Genomic DNA, 22,364 nt, shown 5'->3' on the forward strand with positions numbered 1-22,364 from the left:
AGTTTAAAAACACAGAGGAAATGTATACCTTTCAGCAGGGATTATTACCTCTAATGTAAAATAGCCATTTTTAATTGCTGGAGCTACTGTTTGTTTTGATTTGTTAAACCTTCCATCACACAAAGAAGAAGAATTTGCACACAACTGCTTTCATAAGTGGTGTAATTCATCTTTTGCCTCAGATTTTTATATAGCAGTTGGTTGGTGCCATGTGATCATACGGCACATTAACCAGTCTTCTTTTAAACAATGGAAAACAAGAATTTCTTTTTTGTTTATTTGCAGATAACTGTAGTGACCTGAACTCGGAGCTGCAGAGGGTGCTGACGGGGCTGGAGAATGTGGTGTGTGGACGAAAGAAAAGCAGCTGCAGTCTTTCGGTGGCCGAGGTGGACCGGCACATCGAGCAGCTCACTACCGCCAGTGAGCATTGCGACCTTGCCATTAAGGTACTGATGGTGAACAAAACGACATTCTCTTCTCAACCAAATGAACACTTCAATAATCTACAAAGATACTCAATACTGCTGTGTCCTTTCAGTCCATTTGATTACTTACTGACAAAGGTTACTATTTCTCATCCACTATTAAAAGGGGTTCACTTTATTTGTATTGTTGTTGTTTTTTGTATATTATTTCACTTTCGTCATGTATATGTTTGTACAAAGCAGGACGATAATCCCTTTTAGCTAGTATAACTATAGTATGTGTGGAATATGCTCTTTTAAAATAAACTTCAGTATTAAAGATAATATAAGCCTGTTTTTGTTTAGCCTTTCAGAACTGTGATGATGGTCTTAGTGAACTTGAGAGAGCCAAGCTCAGGGTCTGTAATTCAGCATATCATTCCTTTGCAGTGGATATTCTGCACACTGCAAAACATTTTCATTGCAAAGGAGCTTTACTCTGCTTGATAGGAATTGATAGCAAGTGATAGGAATTTTATTTGTGGCTCTTGAATCAAAGTCTGTTTGGCACTGCTGTCTCACTGGTACATGAAAAGAGCTGATTATTGCCTTCTTAAAAGATGAATACCAGACAGTCCTTGAAGAGGTTGTTTATTATTTTTGAAGGAACTGATTAATGGGATGTGATTTAATGATATGACAGTAATATTTATTACAGGCATTTGGACTGCAGGCTTTTAAGCATTTTAAAGCTGGCAGGGCTACTGATTGAATCACATGACAGTAAACAAGTCTTAAAAGCTCACCATGTAATTCTGTAGCCTTGAATTACAGAACTACCATGAAAATCTGATAGCTACCTCATATACAGAATAATGAGAACATGAATAACGTTTCCTGTTGTTGCTTTTAAATTATGCCACAAACCTTATTATTTTGATGAAAGCAAACACATATAAGAAGTAAGACACCTGGTTAGTTTTGCATATGGCTTGAAATGTAAACGTGTGTCAGAATAATATCCCTGGCAATAGGGTTATGGTGAAAGTAACTGCATGTCATTCTTAGATTTTCCCTAATATCTTAAGAAATTAACAAGGGTCATGGTAACTGATGTTTGAACTAGTTCTGATTGGCTATTGAAAGCTGTATATGCGTGAATTTGATGAAACTTTGCAGGAAGTTATTACGCTTTCTCCCAGTGAAGGTCATTTTATGTACATTTGCAGTACTGCATTAGCTATTGAAGACTACATCAGTTTTGTTGAAACTGCATTGCTGTGGATATCGGTACTGGTGGCTTTTTAGTGGCACTGGTAATGAGTTTTGTATTATTGAATAATAACCCTCTCTTTTAGTTTTTTTTCTGATAATTAGATGATAGGATAATAAAATGAGAATTGTAACCATGTCTGATGACTGAATCCTACAAAGTCTGATCAAGGGTAGCCCTGGTCTCAAAGCTCGTCTTTTATGCTGTAAAAAGTGTAAAGTAAAATGGTTGGTCCAGTAAGACTATGTTAAATATATGCTTAAAACAGAAAAGAGGGTATGCTGATCAGAAACATAGATTAATTCCTTGCTGAGGGTAAATGAACATTGAGTGCTGGTGTGCTTTTAATCATGTTGGCAGAATGCGCTCCCCAGTCTTCATTAGATAGGATCTCAAATAGTAATCCACTATATCTTTGCTCCCCAAGTCAAATACCAAACACTTAGCTCTGAATAGAAATATTGTTGAAGGTTGACTTGGCTGAAGACAGATTCATGCATATGACAAAACCAGCATTGTGTCAGTCACATTAACCATTACCAAACCCTGTGCTAACTGATTCATTACTGCTACATAGTGTTCTGTAACACTTATGGGGTAACACACAACACAGATATAACTCATTTTAGTTAAAAACAGTATAATGTTTTGTTTTGTTTGTTTTTTGTTTGTTTGTTTGTTTTTTTTGGGGGGGGGGGGGGTTACCTTGCCTGAGACCTGCTGCTACTGTATGTGTGAGATGTATGTTGGAATTGAGAGTCTCTAACTTACTGTGCAACCTTTGACAAGTGGCTTTACCGTATTTGCTTGAGTAAAAGTCAACCTCATATAAAAGTCGACCCCCCCATTGGCGAGATTCGGGTATCATTTTTTTTCCCCTAAATATATGTATTAGATACCCTGACGACGTTTGAGCGGCAGATTTGCAAAAATAACAATTTTATAAGCACTTCTACATAGAACTGCCGGACGCAACATTTTGACGCGTATTACAATATAGTACATGCTTTTTTTGTTTTGTTTTTTGTATAGCCTACAATAGTATTATTTTAGTATATAAGCCCCACCCCCACTTCCTTTCTAGCCCACACAGAAGTATGTATTTCAATGGAATGTGGGGGGTGGTGTGGTCTGGCTGTAATTCAATGAAACTGCGCCTGTGTTTTACGTGACAGCTCCTGGATGTAAACAAACCTGGGATTCATTTTTATATATATAGACAATGTCACAGAATCATTTTTGCCAAATCTTGAGATTTGCATTTTGATTTGAGAGAAATTAGAAGTGTTTGCTCTGTCAACGAGGGCAACAAGGATTTGCCCACAACAATGGAGGTGCTGCTGTTTCCCACAGAAGCACTATGCTGCAGGGTCACGCAATAGAAAAGGTAATGTTGTTGTTGTTGTTGTTGTTGTTGTTGTTGTTGTTGTTGTTATGCCCCTCCATAGCGTTCATGCTGCCGCTGGTCATCGCAATCAGTAAACATAGGCTTTTACTATAAGATTATAGACCAGTTCATAAGTTTGCTCGTGTGTTAGTCGACTCCCCAACTTCAGGATTGTGTTTTAGGTTTAAATATCTTGACTCATACTCAAGCAAATACGGTATGTCAGTCCTACACAGCTACATCAATTGGGTAATGTTCCCTTTAGTGAAATGAGTGGTTGATTTTATGTTTAGTAGCAGCAGTACCATACAGTATATCTTCCTTGTTGACGCAACACTCATAGTCGAAGTCCTGACGGGTCTCTCTGTAATATTCTTCCATGCAGACAGTGGAGGAGATCGAGGGGGCACTGGGTCGAGATTTCTACCCCACTCTGGCAGAGGAGAGGTCGCGCTGGGAGAAGGAGCTGGCTGGCCTTCGGGAAGAGAATGAGAGCCTGACCGCCATGCTGTGCAGCAAAGAGGAGGAGCTCAACAGGACCAAGGCCACCATGAACGCAATCCGAGAGGAGAGGGACCGGCTCAGAAGAAGGGTGAGTTTCTTCAAAGTAACAGGCTTCTCCTTCCCGTGTTCGCATTGCTATCAGCTGATGGCATGTCTGGACCTACTGAAAGGTAAAACTGTAAGAAACTAAGTCAAGTAGACAAGGTTGTTGCAAGTGCCTACAGTACACTGAAGAAGGGACTTGCTGAAACGTTTTTCTACTCTGATCCAGTTTTGATCTTAATGTTTGTTGTCACATCTTAGTATTACAGTAAGCAGCAACAGTTGGTTTTATTTATATTTTATAAAACCAGCAAGTTCTATATTGCTTGTATTTATTTTTTGTATGAAGAGAGGATTTGTCTTCTGAACCAAAAGAAGGCTTTGTGTTTTCTTGGTATGCATTACAGTCAATCTGCCTGATCTTGTTAATTTTCCACTTGTGGCTGTGATAAATGACAATAAATTGCTGCCTAGCAAATAACCCATGTGACACTGGCAGCTATTTAGATCAAACTATGTACAGAAATAAGTTTTTAAATCTGTCTGGTGAAGGCAGAATTTTTTTTAAGCTGATTTTTTTTTTGCTTCAAAATATTGTTGTTTTGACTTTTGAAGGATCGGGGGAAATGTGCAAAATATTTATTATGGACATATTTGTATCCTCCTGTAGTTCAATATTACAAGGAGTGGATTCTAGAATATGTGGTTGTTAGAACTGATTTAATTTTATTGTCTTTTAAAGTGATTTAACTTAGGGATGTCCACTTAAACAGAAAAACCTCATCTCAGATTTTTGTTTTTGGGTTTAATTTAGAATGAATTAATTTGTGAGAGCAAAATAAGTTGGGGATGACCAAATCAATTGGACGACCACTTTAAGACCTGTAATCGAATTGAATGTTCTCCAGGGACTTTCATGAGCTTGTTAGAGCTTAATCAAATCAAATTAGACATTTAATATATTCAGTTATTGAGACTCATTGTTAACAAATCTTGTACTGCAGCTGTAGCCAAGAAACAGCATGCACAAGGTTTTTTAGCTTTTCCTGCAGGTCACTGACTAAGCCGAAAGTGTCATTTTCTATTGTGTTGCAATTGAATTCAGAGCTAGCTCTCCAATGGAGGTATTTGTATTCTGTGGGCTTTACGGTTTTAAAATGTATTGGAAAAGGACAACACGTATTAGCTAGCTTTATAATAAAAGCCTGCCATTTGGGGTTTTGGAGGAGCAACAAGGGTAATATGGATCGATTTGTAGTGTGGAAAGTGTTGGGAGTGTGTGACGAACAGAAGAGTGATTGCAGTGGGGAGTGGGGGGGGGGGGGTTACTGTCAGATCCAAGATGACTTGTCATTGAAAAGGCTGAATGAAAGGAGCTATGCATTGCAGATCATTAGCCCACTTTCACTCAGGATTGTTTGCTCCTTCCTTGTTATCATCTGTCTTTATTGGTGAAGTGGTAGTTACAGGGAGTTGTAGGGTTTTGTGAGTGGAAAACTATTTTGGTTATTTGGTTTTTCATTGTTTTCCTGATGCTCTGTGTTGTGAAATATTCAAGACCTAATTTGTTGGAATTGCTAGAGAACAGCGTATACAGCAGGATACATTGTCAGTGAGTGATAAAGACCTGCACATGGCTCAGTTTTCTTTAAAGAATGGCATTGCACAATATTGGAAGCATCATTATCACCCTCAGATAGACAAACTACTTTTCTTATTTCCTTTAAAATATATAAAAGCAAGCAAATCTTGTGTGTGTTTATTTGCAGAGAAAGTGATGCAGGAATTTAGCCTTAGTCTCTTGAGAATTAAGAGTCACACAGTTAACCTTCCACTAGTCTTGTGACCTTCCCAGAATGCTTCTTTCCTTTAGGTATTCTACTGTGTGTACGACTGATGTTCCAGCTTTATTCCCTAACCCGTAGTAGCTTCTCAATCTACACTACCTTAGAGTGACACATTTGACTTCGATACATTCAGATTAGTCTTGTCTGTAATACATTTGAGGAAACAGTACCACTGACTATATGTCAGGTATTTTATTAAGGCACTGAGCAGATGTCATGACCAAAAATTATATATTTTGGTTCTTAGCTTGAATTGTATAGTTCCTTCAGACAGTTCTTTTCTAAACAACCCAATGATGTTCTCTTGTATAAGAGGTTTTCAGTGTGGTGAAACAGCATTTCTTTCTCTCCTGTTAAAAGCTATTACTGTACCAAAACAGGAGTTAAAGTAGTACGTGTTTGGCCTTGTAGATTCCAGGAAAAGAAGTGGCCAGGATGTTGCTGCCAGCCCTTCCCTCAGAAAATAATACTCTATTTACCAGAGTCCACAGAGAGTGAATGGGAAACTACTGTAACACCAGCACAATCGGCTTGTCTTCTTAAGTCTGAACTTCCAGTCTGATAGCTAGTTTCTTGGCTAGTACACATTGTTTTTCCTCGTCCTTCACCATGTTTGCAATCCATTTACACTGCAATCTAATAAGGGAGCCTGCGTCAAATAGAAAAACTTGCTTAATAATACATGAAAAAATCAAAACACAATCAGACACACACGTCTGTAGTCCTGCTTTTAACACAGGGAATGTTCCATTTTATTTGACTATTAAGTAGCTGCATGGGTTTATATTGTGACATACAGCACTCAAACAGGATTAAGTAGAGTAGTGTTGTATCTGGAGAATGGCTAAATATGTCCTGGCTTCACCAGCAAGGCTGGCTACATTTTTATGCGAATGATCCCACTAAAGATTATCCCACTTAACATCATGTTTTTATCACTGTATAAATAGTGCTGTAAGAAGAACTAAAGAAAATGCACTTGTTCAGAAGTCAGTGATTCCCTATTATTTTCCATTTTGTCTTCTTGAAAAAGAATGAAAAACAGATGAAATAATGTTCTTCTAAATAGCTGATTAGTATTGTAATACAATGCGGACTAGGAACCTGTTTATATAATAAACACTGCGCCTAGTTTATAGTGCTTTCGCTTGCAGGTACGAGAACTACAGACTCGGTTGCAGAGTGTCCAGGCGTCAGGCCCTTCCAGTCCAGGAAGACTGACCCCAGTCAGCCGCCCAGTCAACCCCAGCACTGGAGAGCTGAGCACGAGCAGCAGCAGCAACGACATCCCCATTGCCAAGGTGAGTGGCAGACAGAGCTGGCAGGCCAGCTGAGAAATGCTTATCACCTCGCTGTCCCAGAACAAATACAAATAAATAAATAAACAAGTGCTTATATTATGTGCAGCTGCTGCACAAGGACCACAGCTATCTGGGGAAAAAACACCTGAAGCCCTAAGGGAGCTTCCAGTCTCCCCTTGCAGTAGCCCCTTGTCTCATGCTGTATGGAGGACTTGATAGCAATATAGTGGAGCTGTTAAGTACTGTGCAGATGCCATTCTGCCCTAATTGAGAGGGTGTATAAATTTGCAGAAGTGGTGCATTTGCTTGTGCCATCTCTGCACTCCCCTCAATCCTGACAAATGCACAGACTTCCACAGTTTCAAGGCAGTTTTCACCCCCTGCATGTCCCCAACAATGTGGATATTGTGGAGGCAGAATTTAGGTCATCATGATCACTGGTTTGTGAATCGTTTATCTGAATAAATTGTAAGTAATGACAAACTTTTTATTGTATCTTTCTTTTTTGTAGGTGGCTGAAAGAGTAAAGCTCTCCAAAACAAGGTCAGACTCCTCTTCTTCAGACAGGCCTGTGCTGGGATCAGAAATCAGCAGCATAGGGGTAAGAAAAATGAAATGCCCTCGTTTGAGGTACTTGAACTTAACCAGCAAACTGCAGGAACGGTGTACTTGTTCAGGGTTGGATTTCGACTTATCAAAGCCACAAGTTATATTTTTTAACAACCCAAGAAGTAACTGTGGCCTCCTCTTTTTGAAGCTAACCATACCTTCTTATTGCACTTTGCTGAAAGGTCTGTGGTAAAGGGTTCTAATAAAGCAAATGTGTACCACATTATTATAATTAGTGGTTTGGTACCAGGGTTTTGTCAGTCAGAATGCCACATGTTCTCTTTTTCCACTGTATTGTGTTCAAAAGTAGAAGAACATATAAACATTAAGAAGAATTAAAGTGCTTTCATGGAAAGTGAAGCTGTGAAAAACATCTTTTTAAACCATTTTTTTAAAACCAAAACAGTCTGTTTAACTGGTTTCAAACAATTTATAGAATTTCTACTCCTTGGTAATGTGTGAAAGTATCTGTGAACACATTTTCTATTGGTGGACAGGGGGTTTCTAGGCTTCGTGAATTGCATTATTGTATCTAAAAGAAAGTGTCAAAGTTTCATTTTAAGGGGAAGGCCAAAATATGTTCACCAGTTTTGTATTTGAAATAAATAAGAGTTTCACTTTGGTCTGATTAACTTATAATTGCTTAATGTATGACAATACTCACACATGTGAAACAGCTTGTGCATGACAATATGACACTTTTAAATCTCTATCCATGAAACATTAATTATCTACTGAATATAATACAAAATAATTTTGATTGCATTTTGTGTACTAGGCTGATTATGTGGTGTGTTTATTTGGGCAGGTGTCCAGTAGTGTAGCGGAGCACTTGGCACATTCATTACAAGACTGTTCCAACATCCAGGAAATCTTCCAAACTCTTTATTCACATGGCTCTGCCATCTCGGAAAATAAAATTCGGGAATTTGAAGTGGAAACAGAAAGGCTTAACAGGTAGGCTTATTATTGAACTATATAACCATGAGGGACTTTTAGGACTTTAATTGATGAAGTTTAGACCACTATAGTTAAGGATTCGATTTTGTCATGGTAAAAATATGTACCAATCATGTCACCGTCATGACTAAAAATAGACAGTTTCACAGAATAGATATTAATCGTAATGTATTGTAATATTTAACCTGTATTTAGTTTTCTTTTAACACACGCTCCTTGTCAAAAGTAAACCGTTTATTTGTTTTGCTTTTTTTAAACAGTACCTTGTCAAACAACTGTATCAGGAATATGCTTACCTTTTAATTTTAACATGGATTCCTTGTCCAATGTAAAAAAAAATAATAATAATCTGAACACTGAAATAAAGTTTTGTAAAGTGAGAATTTTACAACAATATCGTTTTCGTTAATGTCTATTTAAACACAGCTGTGGCTTTGATATAACAAGATGTACATTAAAAGTTAACTTTTGATGTACTGTCTGTCATCCTTGAGGTTATTAACAAATTCTACACATCTACACTGTTCCACTGACAGACACTGTTAAGCAATGCAGAACCGCTGCTGCATGAGCTGCAAATCAGGGTTTCATGCTTCTCCAAAACTGTAAACCATACTCTTTTGAAGTTTTGCATTACTGCTCTGGGATATTGCTCTGCTAGTTGCTTAGCCCTTAATTTCACCACTTTTTTTGTGGTCTTATGTAAGTATTCACTTTTATTTGACATTTGCCAACTGCTTTAACTTTGCACTTCTACCAATGTCACGCTGACTGGAAATAAATGGCAAAATTCAAGAGTTCTGTGAAAGTGGTGACTATCGTGATACAATCATATCCTTAACTATAGTTAGCTGAAGAAAACTGCTCTGCAAGATAATTAGAAACAACATTCTTAAGACTTCCTGAGCAACATGCTGTGTAGACAAAATACTTGCATAGAACTGATTGAAGTGTACAGGCCACAAATCAGTTGTTGATTTTTGCACCAGTAATTAGTAATTAAAGACATTTGTAGAACTTTAGGAGCATATGTGAAAGTTTTAGTTCAGTTTGCAGATGACAAGTGTCCATAACTGTGTCTTCTATCAAGGCCAGGGACTGAATAGACATTTTTTGAAGTGCCCTCTGTTGACACTTGCTGGAGTAATAGTCTAATATACCTTAAGAAGGGATTGACACATTGACATTGTAATCTGCCTGTCTGCATCTGTATCGAAAAATGAATAAAAAAATAATTTCATTCTAAGATACAGTTCTTGCTTTTCAGCCGAATTGAGCACTTAAAATCCCAGAATGACCTTTTAACAATCACCCTGGAGGAGTGCAAGAGCAATGCAGAGAGGATGAGCATGCTGGTTGGGAAATACGAGTCCAACGCTACAGCTCTGAGACTTGCCCTGCAGTACAGGTAGGGTGACTGAACTCCTCACTGCAGCACTTTCAAGGAATAGACAGTAATTTGTACTTTTCTCTGTAATTATATGGTATTTCAATCAATATTGAAAGGTATTTACTGTTTGTCAATAGTACAGAACACAAGATTGAAAACAAGGAACTGATTAAGACACGTAGAAAATATTAATAATAATAAACATCATGTCTGGCAGGTTATATAACCTCTTCCCTTTCAAATGAGCTGAATGAGTGGACTAGCTCTTATATACATAGTAGGATGAACTAAAACAGCATTTAAACTATTGCCATAGTCCTCACACTTGCAAAGTAGTATGGACAGTATGGGCATCCACATCAGTGTGGCCCTTTCTGACCTGTGGTGGCCTCATTTCTAAGCGTACAACAGTTGACAGAATGGGGCTCATCACATTCTCTTAAGTTTAACCATGTGATGGGTAACTTGCCAGCACAATGGACATTTCCCACAATAACTAAGTAACCACATGCCTCCTTCCAGCTGGAGGAGAGCAGTGAGTGAGACCACAGGCTAGACTTATCACTCTTTTTTTAATGCTGCTTCATATCATCTAACTGAAGCTCACACTGTTTAAAGATGCAGTACCCACTGGTTATGTTTAGATAAGTGCACACAAAGTAAATGTTCAGACTTCAGGGTCTCTGGTATTCCTTTTGTATTGTACAGCATCCTCTACAGGGGTTCTGTGCATAATTCATTTAAATAATTTTCCAGTTTAACACATTTAGATTTATTGTCAATGTTATCATATTGCCAAATTTTGAGCAGCCATTTTAATCGCTGACACCCTACTGTAAGAGACAGGACAGATGCTGCTGTGAAATAATATTTTTATGTGATATTTCCCCACATCGAGTGTGGTGGGGAACAACATTACCCAGTGATTTTGTGTTTTTTAAAGTAAAGAAATTTGATCTCCTGAATGCTAAGTAATAAGGGTAGTTTTTTTTTTTTTGTTTTACTATAGTAAGATACGACATGCTGTGTGTATTTACTGCAATCTTTGATTTCTTGTTTGCAGTGAACAGTGTATCGAAGCATACGAGTTACTGCTTGCCCTGGCTGAGAGTGAACAGAGTCTCGTTCTTGGCCAGTTCAGAGCTGCAGGCGTGGGATCAGTAGGTAAGTAATGAATGATTTCCAGTAAATGTGCTCCTACTGGAGTGGAACATACTTTCATCAAGGGGTTTTTCAACAGGACGGGTTTGTATTTTAATGGCACGACCTTGGATTGAACCTAGCCTGGGATAGATTGATCTAAAGAGTTCTATAAAGCCACCAGAGCCTTTGAAGAAGCCCAGGCGGTCTAGAGTGTGTACTAAAAGGTATCCCCTTGGTATTCGTTTTCAAGCAAGTAAAGTGTGCTCAAGCAGTGTATCACCTTCACACCAAGCTAGAAACAGCTATGTTAAAAAACAGAGGTGGGTGCAGCGTCCAGATAAGCTGCGTATCTGACGTTTTTACACATTCAAAAATCAGAAATACGCACTAAATTTATATTTAATTCATAAAAATACACATAGCAATTTTGCTGCACAGCTCGTCTGCCTCCCCTCCTGCCTCCCCTAAAACTTCCACTTACAACTACATAGCTCAGAATACAATGTCTTCAGTTACTAGGAAACTGTACACAAGACAAACCAACCCAACAAACATTATCCAATCTCTGGCTAGCCCTGCTGTCTTTGCAGCCAATCACAGTAAGAATAAAAATAATTCGAAGCTACACAGGTTGAAGCGTAAATACCCCAGTCCAGCTACAAATACAACTGGAACTATTATTAATGCATTTCCTTATTTTATTTGTATGTATGGCTTTATATTTTTATAGTTTTAACATGTTCAGTATGTTTAAGAATTTAATGTTAAAATATAAGTAACATAATTAATTTGCAGTCAGTGTGATGCCTCGAAAAAAATGCGCTGAGTCGATAAAGAACCTTGTAGAACACACGTCTGGTTATACAGTTGTTAAAAGTAACATTGCAGTTAAAATGGAAGGCTCTTTTTTAATTACTACCCTATTACCGTTAAAGATTGTACAGAGATTACTCATGACTGCAAGGTAATGTTGCATTTTACCCCCTGAAAATACATTTTACTCTGTGTTAAAATGAGAGGGTAGTTACTACCAGACCCAAAACCTTATCTGGAGCGCAGGGTGGGTGTACTTCCTATTCAGCCTTAGGATTGCTGACATACACCAACAATTTATTTTTTACTTAATTAAAGTGGGTAATAAGATGTGGTCTAAACTTGAAAAAAACAAGAACACATTCATGTATAAAAAATCTTTAATTTTCTGTGTGGCCATCGTATTCTAGCAACTGAATTTAATACATGATTGACACCTGCTGTTGCTACAATATGATTATATTATAATACATGGCCATACAGAATATTATACCACGCAACACAAATACAATGTGAATAGTGATGATTTAGATCAGTGTATAATTCAATTTCCACCTTTAACGCAATCACTCATTTCTGTTTTTTAAGATTTAATGGATCTTGCTTTTGACCTATCCACAGTTTTGGCACCTTAGTTATTATGGTATGTGCCTATTAACTATTAGGCACTATCATCTATTTAAAAAATGTCAGGCAGAATCAATTTAAAGGTTTTATAAGCATTGATCACAGACATGTTTGACCAAACACTTGTGTGTTCAAGTTCGAATCATTCCCCTGCAGCTCCCACAATTAAGTGAGGCAATCTAATGCCAGTCTTACCCTCCATTGTCTCTGCTGTTCTGTGTTTGATCTTGACAGCATCCTATTATTTCTTCAGCACTGTCAGTCTGCTCTATGACAAACACTAAAGCACAGTACCAGATATATGATAAAAATGAATTAAAATTCTGGTCTCAAGTATCCTGTCTTGCTGCTTTGTGTTCACGTTTCTCTTTGAAAAAAATGTGAATGCTTTTAATTTGTGCTGAGCTTGTAACAAAGACCGTTGTATTTAGGATCTTGCCGTTGGTTTCAGTGTGATTTTAGTCAGCAGATTTTTTTTTTGTTTTGTGTCTTTAGTTTCTTTTGACATCGACACTATACAATACCACAATAAATGCATAGTTGCAATTCATGTATGGTACTTTATATTGTATTTAACAGTTTAACAAACCTACACATTCTAGGGTCCATTTTAATGATCTAAAGTGGCAGATCTTAATACCGCCGCCCTAAAATGTAGACACTTTTTTCCCCCCACATACCTAATTGCAATGTATTTTTATTGTATGTATTAAAATTGACAACTGTGTCAGTCAATCACCCCTGTAGAAACTCCAGCAGGATTTATACTGAGTTACAGCGGTGGCATTTAGATCCTCCACCGGTAAATTCAATAATAGACCACTCTGTCCCCAGTAGTAGGATATAAAAAAAAATTATATACTTTTAAGTGTCTTTACAAAATCTACATTCCGTCTATGGTTTTGGAACCCTAAAGCACCTCTGCTTTCTGAAATGAAACAAAAAAAAACTGTTGGTTGGTATGCTGTTGCCACAAAATGTTATAATGTTTTGAGAACAAACTGCAACATGCCTAAGTTTGTTCTTTCCTTGGGTAGATTGTGCAACCCTGAAGAAGATGGTAATCAAACATTTACTAAATCCACCTGTTTTTTTTCTCTATTTAATTTGTTAATTCTATGTGACTGTATTGTGTTAAGCAGGTGACCAGACAGGTGATGAAAACATTACCCAGATGTTAAAGCGGGCCCACGACTGCAGGAAGACAGCTGAGAACGCCGCCAAAGCCCTCCTGATAAAACTGGACGGCAGCTGCGGTGGAGCATGTGCAGTGACGGGATGCAGCGTGCAGCCCTGGGAGAGCCTGTCTTCAAACAGCCACACAAGGTCAGCTGCTCCGTCCTGAGACCAGTGGTGTTCAGATCTGTGGGTGTGTTTCAGTGTTCATCGCTTGTAGAGGAAGCATATCTGTTACTGGGATATTCACATTTACAATAAAAAAGGGGGAATTGGATATCTGCTTAATTTATTTACAAAATATAGATGTTTTCAATTTCTGAAAAGATTTGTAATGGTAGTATTTCGATTTCGATCTTTTAGAACAGCCAGCACAAGCAACTGGCAGAAAAGCCAGCCTCATGACATGACAGGTTTGAAATCTGAACTGTCCTGGTTTAAACTGTTTTGTCTGCCATGTCTAACACAACATGGCCGTGCTGTTAGTTTCAGACTTTTGTAAGAAGGCCATTGAAAGCATAGCAGGATTTCTATCCAGAGTGCAGCAGCTCCTTGTATTAAGACTTGCTGTCTAGAATACTGTGTGTGAAGGATAATCTTTGGATTTACATAAATGTTACTTTTTTAATGAAAAAATGAATGGTAAAAGATCCCCCTTGATCAAAACCCATATCTCACTGCATGTTGTTGCACAGTATGGTGTTTTTGGCACTGGTACTTTTAAATAAACCGATTCCTGTCATCGCCTTTCCTGCCAGGGCAGCTTGGTGACTTGCCAGCCATAGTGGGTGTGATGAAATATCAGAATTAGTTTGAACTTTAGAAAAGGGCATGCAAGTAGAAAATGGGATTGGAAATGTAAAAGTTTCAGCCTGCCAAGTGTTAATATTCAGGGGATGGTGAGTAATCCTGCAGTGAGGGAGCTTAGGCATTGAGACACAAAGTATACAATCGAATAATAAAAAGCTATTTTTCTTTTCTTTTTAACCCAAGAAGTATATATTGCAACTATCACAATACCAGAGTCATTTCTAGTCTGGATTAATGCAAAATGATTTATACAGTAGATAGAGCAGTGTAACTGTATTTAATTTACCTTACAGTTCACAAAGAGCCTTGCAGTTTAAAAATTGCATTTTCTGTTTCATACTGTCCTTTTAATGCCTGGCAGACAGGCTAGTCACAGTGGGCTCTTTAACCATTATTTTAAGATTGTGGTTTATTTATTTGTTTAATTATTTTTGCTTTGAATAATACAATACAGTTTGATATTCATGAAACTAATCTCGACTTGTTGGTCAACCCAATAACAATTTCGAACAGTTCTATGCATTTCACATTTACTTTATTCCATCAAAAAATAGAAACAAATAATGTTTCATCTAGTTTTGTCTGCTTTATGCAGGTCTTGAAAATTATGGTTTATAATTAGATTTGTATACCATACTCATCAGAACTATAGTAGCAGTTGGTTCGTTTTGGAACATTTGTTTATTCTTATGACACTTCATTATTCCTGGAAGTGAACTGTATAAAAGCAAAGCCCAGAAATCCTCCCGCAATGTTCTCTTATTTGCTATTTTAATTAGGATAAAGATTTTGGAAATTGTTTGTTGTTCCGCCAGTTCAGTTTTTCCTGTGAGGCTAAATGTGTCTAATTTTTCCCAGAACATTTTGAATTAATAAAATTACACAGTGAGGCAAACAGGCGTATTTCTAGCATGTTCTATACATGCCATGTTGCTATAGTATGTATAAATGAAGAGAGGACACTATTGCTTTGGTCATGTGCAAATAATTGGCAATTATCAAACTGATCTTTCAGCTTCATCAACCTTACATCATCAGTAGCAATATATTTTGATTGCAAGAAATATATTTCATTGCCTCATCACCCTTTTACTGTATCAGAATTAGAAGTGTTTTGCTTTTCACTTTTTCCTCTTAATTGCTGGTGTTTTGAGATTTCTTAACCCCCCTCCCCCCACACACTTTGACTTTGATTGTTTTTGCTATAGTAGCTGCTGTGGCAGCTTTGCTGACCGTTTACTTCAATGTCTTTCTTTTGTTTTAATTGATAGAAAAGTGTAATTGTTTTAAAATAAAGTAAATACAAAGCAACATATGCAAGAAGCTCATTCGATTTAGAAAGTTTTCCGATTATCTGTCAACTGGCAACGTCCCCTCTTAAAAGAGGGTATGACATTTTGGAGAGTGCCACCCCCCTTCCTCTCCCCCCGTCTGTCCGTCCGTCCCCTCGCTGAGAAAGACAACCCTCCTGCTATGACTACATACGTCTTGAAGTGCACGGTATTCATATCAGAGTTGTGAGTTCTTTTTCAGGTAGAAAGCTCATGTCAATTGAGTGTAAATAATTTACTCATAGAGCACTGAGCTCCACTCCAGCTTCTGAAAATCATGAGCTTGATTTTTGTTTATGTAAATAAATACCAGCAAATAAATGTATTTTACATAAATGTGTAATTAAAAAAAAATAGAACACAGAATAACTGCACACACAGCAATACTTCATTATTTCACATATTTCTAAAGAAGATATTGTATTAATAGGTGAAATTAATAAAAAAAAAACCTTTGTGCCTATGATCCATTGCTTCGTTTCCGTTCTTGCATCTGTTATCTGTTGAAAGTGAGAGTTGATTTAGTGACCTTGCATGCTTTACATGAAACCCTCTAGTCCCCAGCTGATAACCTGAGAACACCCAGTGATCCAGACAGCCTCATAATGGATGACTTAGCCCTCCATGGACTTTAAATTAAAGGGTCCCTGTGGCGGGGGGCCCCTGTCCCTGTGTGTATGTTTGCTTTATGTTGTATGTGGCGTGTTAATGATGTATATGTGTTGGTGCATGGGATATAATGTGGGGCTATGTAGCACGAGTGTTGTTAAAATGTATATTTGTATTTAGGCACTGGGATTGCACAATCACTCCACGTGCAGATTAAAGTGGGTATTAGTATGGAAGCACGGGGAGCACAATTAGTTCACGTGCAGATGTACTGAGATTCCAATTGAATGATTGATTAGCAATCGAGTCTCGGTACAGCTGCGTAAAAGATGCAGTGTTTCACTCACTCGGGGTTTGGGTGTTCGGTGAGTGGAGAACGGGAGAGTGAGAGAGGAGAACTATAACAATTGCTATGCGTGCTGGAAGTCCTGACCTATCGTCACCATGGAGCGATCCGTAACAGACCCTTATATGCAATGGCTGGCTAAGATCATGCCTTTTGGAATGTAGACATTGATAATACCGAAAATAATTGTATTATCATAGTTTTGTCTGAAACAAGAGACATCTCTAATTGTACCTGGAGAAATTAATGGTGCTGTTTCTTTTATGCCACTATAAACATATATCTATGATTTAGACACTGATAGAATCTGGCCAGTTTAATGAAGTTGAATGAAATATTGGAATTAACCAGTTCAACTAAATAGAATCTTTTAGGCATTTTCTGTACATCATGGATTTGGCTTCTTTGTTTATTGTTAGTTTGATGAATGAATCAACATTTCACATTTTTCAGATTAAACCTCTTGAACTTTCTGGTGGGGGTCCCAGTGTGTACTGGTGTGTTGGCAAGAGAAGAGGGAGCACAAATGACCCGCCCTTACTCCTGCGCCTTGACTACACAATTACATGTCCTCTTTTAATCCTCTTCACTTGCTTAAAGTCCAATCTAACACTCTTCTAAAATGTTTTACCCTCCAGCACTACAAGCTCCACAGCAAGTAGCTGTGATACAGATTTCACAAAGGACGATGAGCAGAGGCTAAAGGACTACATCCAGCAGCTGAAGAATGACCGGGCGGCAGTGAAGCTGACCATGCTGGAGCTGGAGAGCATTCAGATCGACCCCCTGAGCTACGACGTCAAGCCTCGGGGCGACAGCCAGAGACTCGACCTGGAAAACGCTGTCCTCATGCAAGAGCTCATGGCAATGAAGGTACACTGCTAAGTCAAGGATAGCGTTGCCAAGATCAGCAGAAGGATTGACTACAGTGAAGGGGAGGTGGTGTCATCAGACCCTTTAGATATGGTGCATCAGCTTCTTATGAAGTTGAAACATGCTTAATGTCACTCTTGTTAATGCCCCCCTCCACTCATTATATGTATATGTTTAAAATACAATTAACATTGAACTTCATTTCACTGGTTGACTTTTTTTCCCCCCCTTATTAATTTAAAATTAAATTATTTGTGTACAAGAGTACACCAGGATCAAACATTTCACAGACTTGGCAGTATGCTATAGACACTGGAGTAGCGTGAACAAGATCAGCTTTACAAAACCCTGGAACTTCTGAACCGACTTTATTAAACAGGATAATCAATGGCCAGTTTTTACTGGTTAGATATGGTCTGAGAATCTTATCAGAGTCTAACACATAATAGTACAGGCAGGAGGTCAATATTTGTTTACAGTTAGCATTGTTTTTGGTTGCACCAAGTAAAAAAAGGCAAGTAGCTTAAACCTGAACTATGTACTGTGAACATTACTTAAGCATTAACAACCACTGTCTTAAATACGTTTCTGATAACGTGTGAATTCACAGTTTGATCCCCCTCCTTGTTTGCTGTTTCCAGGAGGAGATGGCTGAGCTGAAGGCCCAGCTCTACCTGCTGGAGAAGGAGAAGAAGGCTCTGGAGCTGAAGCTGAGCACAAGAGAGGCGCAGGAGCAAGCCTACCTGGTGCACATCGAGCACCTCAAGTCCGAGGTGGAGGAGCACAAGGAGCAGCGAATGAGGTCCGTCAGCTCCACCAGCAGCAGTGGGGGTGGCAAAGACAAGCAGGGCAAGGTATGCGCAAGAGTGGGTAAAGATGATAATATACATTGTATTCGACTGGATTGAGATCCAGCTAAAGAAGCTTTGATATCCCTGTTGCACTCAAACCTGTCGCGGCCCCCTTTTAGACAGATGACTGGATTGTCTTGCTGGTATTGTCTTTGCCGTACAGGCAGAACACCATCTGACATCGTATCCAGGTACAATTACCACGCAGCCTTGACATGACCAGCTGTCAGATCGAGGTCCAGATGAAATCTCATTTATGACCTTAGCCATGAGAAAACTGTACTTTCCAAATGTGTAATCGGATACATATCGAATATAACACTGAGTGTACATAAAAGGATATTTGCATACAGCGTGGAAGGAGATCTGATTCCCCTGGATGTTCCTGTAAAGGTGTTTCTTGCTCTGCTTATTTTTATCCTTTTGATTTGGTTTCTGTACATCGACCCGTTCTGCACATTCGGTTTTCTGGGTAGTGAGACGCGGGTCTGTAAGGCTGCAGTAATGCAATATTGTTTCAGGTTTCATCTGTGTGAAACGCAATGGCCTCCCCCATCCCCCTTTTATAGTCAGTCAATCGGTTTTGTCTGACTTGGTCATAAATCACTGGACTGTGAGCAAAATAAATAAATAAATAAATCTGGTAGTTAACAGTATAAAAGATTTATCAAATGTAAAAAAAAAAAAAATTAATTGTTTTAACTGTACACAAGCTCAAGGAGTTTCCAGCTCTACACCAGAAAGTTTGCAATAAGAGTACCAGTACTCTTGCAAACAGAAAATGAACAGATTATAGCATTCATAGTTGGCAAGTGTCACATATCAAATCTAAACAGTCAGAACAGTATTACTCCTGCTGGAAATACATGTACCATTTCATTGCTTTTTAGGTCAGGTTTTAACAACCAAGTAACCTCTGACCATGAAGTTCACTGTCTCTTGATGCTGGAGAGGTCAACAGCAAAGAAAATCGTAGAGCAGTGTGTTTTAACTTCAGTTCCAGGGATGATGGATAAACAATCCATTTTTGTTGTCATTTTGTTCATTTTAACTGATGGTCTTAACACAGTTTTTTATTGGATTTCTGATAGAAAAGTGCTGCAGTTGGGAATCATTTTATTTGACCTTTGCTCATGAATAATTGTTTAAAATGGAGAATACTTTTTAAATTGTTTTCTGTTACCATTTTGAGGTATAATATCTGCAGCTCGTTATTGCTTCCTTGTGGTAGAGAGGTTGATACAGCTGCATTTCACTTAGTTGATCTTATTAATCATTGGCTTAGTGAAAAGATGTGTGCGCTGCAGAAAGGACTCCCTCGATAGCTATGTCTTGGCAAAGGTTGATCCTGAAATTTAGTTTCTTATCCGCTGTTCAAATATGCAACCCTTGGGTCTGTTGGAAAATGTTACAGGGCATTAAGCCAGTAGGTAATCCAGAGTTTATTCTGTACAGAACCAAATTGTTACCCCCCTACTGTCTATCAGTATAGTACCATCGGGATGCAGGTTTTAATGGGTTTCAATGTCGTGTAGCGAGACACAATGATTTGTTATTTTGTAAGGCCTGGATTGTTAGTTATTCTTCACACATAATGTAAATCATAAAACTAGATTGTAGTCTGTGTACCATCATTCCTCATTAAACTGCTGCCGAAAATGGATTGTGACAGTACCATACTATAATGGATTGTGACAGTACCATACTATAATGGATTGTGACATTACCATACTACAGTGTTTACTGTTTCAGGAGCTTGAAATACCCACAAGGAATAATTTCATAAACAGCAACATACTCCAGGGTTCTTGGTGCTTTATTATGTAATCTGGAGAATGTTTCCACTGGGCTGCGAATTAACTCCAGTTACACTGGCTTCATATGTGAGACATATCAGGCTGTGCTAGCATTACTGGAATTTAAAATCCATACTAATGTATTACTAGACACTGTTGTAAAGTGAATGTCTTTTGCAAATCAATGGGATGTCCCTTTTACAATGTAGGAAGTGTAATATGCATGGCAAGGTTCTGCCATGCAGAGCTACACAGTTCCAAAATTCAGAAGTGTCAACAGCATTAGAACATCTATTTTATTTGCAATATAAGTCTTGCATATGTTTCAACAGCTGCTTCATGGGCAAAGTGTTCCTTATACCTGCAGCAGAGTTAAAGTTAATGCTTAGTTTACCTTTGCCATAGTTAAGCATATGTGTTGTGTGTGGAATACTCTAGCAGTTAAGCTCGCAGTGGAGAGATGAGTTTGTGTCATCACTGTTGTTTTTTCACAGGATTCCGGAGATGGGGGGACACCTGCTGTAGCTCTTTCCCATCTAAGAACCCTTAATGACAGTGATCTGGCGGCAGAGCTTACAAATGCACTCAGGCGGTAAGCAGCACATTAAACAACTTTGAACTTCAGAGTACATTTTCAATGTTGGCTTGCCTGTTGCCTTTGTAACTGATAGAGGGGGGACATACTTGTCCCCTAATTGTGTACTACTGGGTTGTCTCCAGGGAAAGTGGACTAAACAAATAGAAAATGTAAAACTGAATTTGCTAAATTTACTTTACTTCCTAGGTTTCAAAGCGGTCATTAGGGGAAGCAGCTGGTTGGTTACTAACAAGTAATAAGGTGTTGTAATAGACTTATCGCTGTCAGCAGCCAGGCAGCGCAGGGACACAATCATAAAGACAAATAATGCTTGGGGATATAGCCAAAAGTGTAGAGTACAAATCCAAGGATGTTATGATGAGGTTGTATAATGAACTGGTGAGACTGAACTTAGTACTGCCCCTGGAGAGATTCCAATGAAGAGAAACCAGACTAATCTCAGGGTTTAAAGGAATGAGCTGTGAAGAAGAAAAAACCTAATTTAGCCAACAAAGAAGAATTAGGGGAACATGACTGAAGGCTTTAAAATCTTAAAAGGAGCTAACATAGTTAACTCTAACCAATACTTTAAATGCAGTACAGAAACCAGGACCAGAAGACACAACTGGAAATGAATTGGAGAGATATAGGACAGAGGGAAGGCGCTACGTCTTCACAGAGAGAATAGTGAGGGTTTTGAATGGGCTGTCTAGTCATGTTGTTGAGTCAGAATTATTTGGATCCTTTAAGACCAATTTCGACAAAGTTTTTAAATCAATCAGCTACTAGGAACTGGACCGGCTTAGACGGGCTGAATGGCCTCCTGTCGTTTTGTAAAATGTTGTTATGTTCCAACTCTACTGCAAATTCCTCATTTTCCTTGGGATTGTATTCTGTATATTAACATTTCAATAACCTTTCCATGTTTGTTTTATAAAAATGTAAGTTAGTGGTCTGAACCTAATTAAATAAATGATGTTGTTTTATGAATAACTAGTGGTTTTATAAGCTGAGGCGATGGTGGGCAGTGAAAAGGGCTGCTGTTGATTGAGTTGTGGGATGGCCATGCATTTTACTGTGTAGACCAGAAGTGTCAAACTCAGTTCTGGAGGTCCGCAGTGTCTTCTAGCTTTTGTTTCAGTTACTTAATTGGTCTAATTATTTGATTAACTGGACACATTTAACACTTCTCTTCAGGCCTCAAAGTGTTTCATAGGTAGTGTACCTTGAATCAAGTGCATTTTTAAAACCATCAACTGTAAAAGACCTTGAAGAATATTAAATACGTACAATTGAACAAATAATTAAGTTGGAATGAAAACCAGAAGCCCCTGCGGCCCTTGAGGACTGGAGTTTGACACCCCTGCTGTAGACACTCACGCAATCAGGCTTTACTTCTTTTTTTGATGAAGATATTGCTATAAAGAGATCCTGTCTGTGATTTTGTAGAGAGAAGAAACTTAAGAGTCGAGCCCAGGAGTTGGTCGCCGCTTTGGAAAGACTCACAAAAAGCAGCGAGGTGCGGCACCAGCAGTCTGCAGAGTTTGTCAATGACCTGAAAAGGGCCAACAGGTAAGAGCTGCACTGCCGTACACAAGGTCTTTAATGTTAATGCAAATCAGAAGTGGTGACTGGGTTAAGAGGAGTGTCAAAATGTCTGTTCTCAGGAGAGACCGACTGCTTTCAAGAATT

At 38.4% G+C, this 22,364-nt stretch overlaps 1 protein-coding gene across 4 annotated transcripts in view; it reads left to right on the forward strand.

Annotated features, from left to right (window-relative positions):
* The window catches only part of LOC117424174 (colorectal mutant cancer protein), a 140,947-nt gene that overhangs the window by 115,336 nt on the left and 3,247 nt on the right, over positions 1–22,364 (forward strand). For 3 of the 4 annotated variants that reach the window (XM_058992786.1, XM_058992790.1, XM_058992796.1), the window contains 12 exons: positions 286–449; positions 3,453–3,659; positions 6,615–6,761; positions 7,273–7,362; positions 8,179–8,327; positions 9,598–9,738; positions 10,784–10,884; positions 13,443–13,629; positions 17,214–17,448; positions 18,090–18,302; positions 20,590–20,687; positions 22,122–22,244. In XM_058992786.1, coding sequence (XP_058848769.1) covers positions 286–449; positions 3,453–3,659; positions 6,615–6,761; positions 7,273–7,362; positions 8,179–8,327; positions 9,598–9,738; positions 10,784–10,884; positions 13,443–13,629; positions 17,214–17,448; positions 18,090–18,302; positions 20,590–20,687; positions 22,122–22,244 — 1,855 coding nt within the window. The remainder of the gene's footprint in view (positions 1–285; positions 450–3,452; positions 3,660–6,614; positions 6,762–7,272; positions 7,363–8,178; positions 8,328–9,597; positions 9,739–10,783; positions 10,885–13,442; positions 13,630–17,213; positions 17,449–18,089; positions 18,303–20,589; positions 20,688–22,121; positions 22,245–22,364) is intronic. The other variant, XM_058992788.1, reaches the window with a different exon arrangement.

Source organism: Acipenser ruthenus, chromosome 2, assembly GCF_902713425.1.
Source record: "Acipenser ruthenus chromosome 2, fAciRut3.2 maternal haplotype, whole genome shotgun sequence".
Lineage (NCBI taxonomy): Eukaryota > Metazoa > Chordata > Actinopteri > Acipenseriformes > Acipenseridae > Acipenser > Acipenser ruthenus.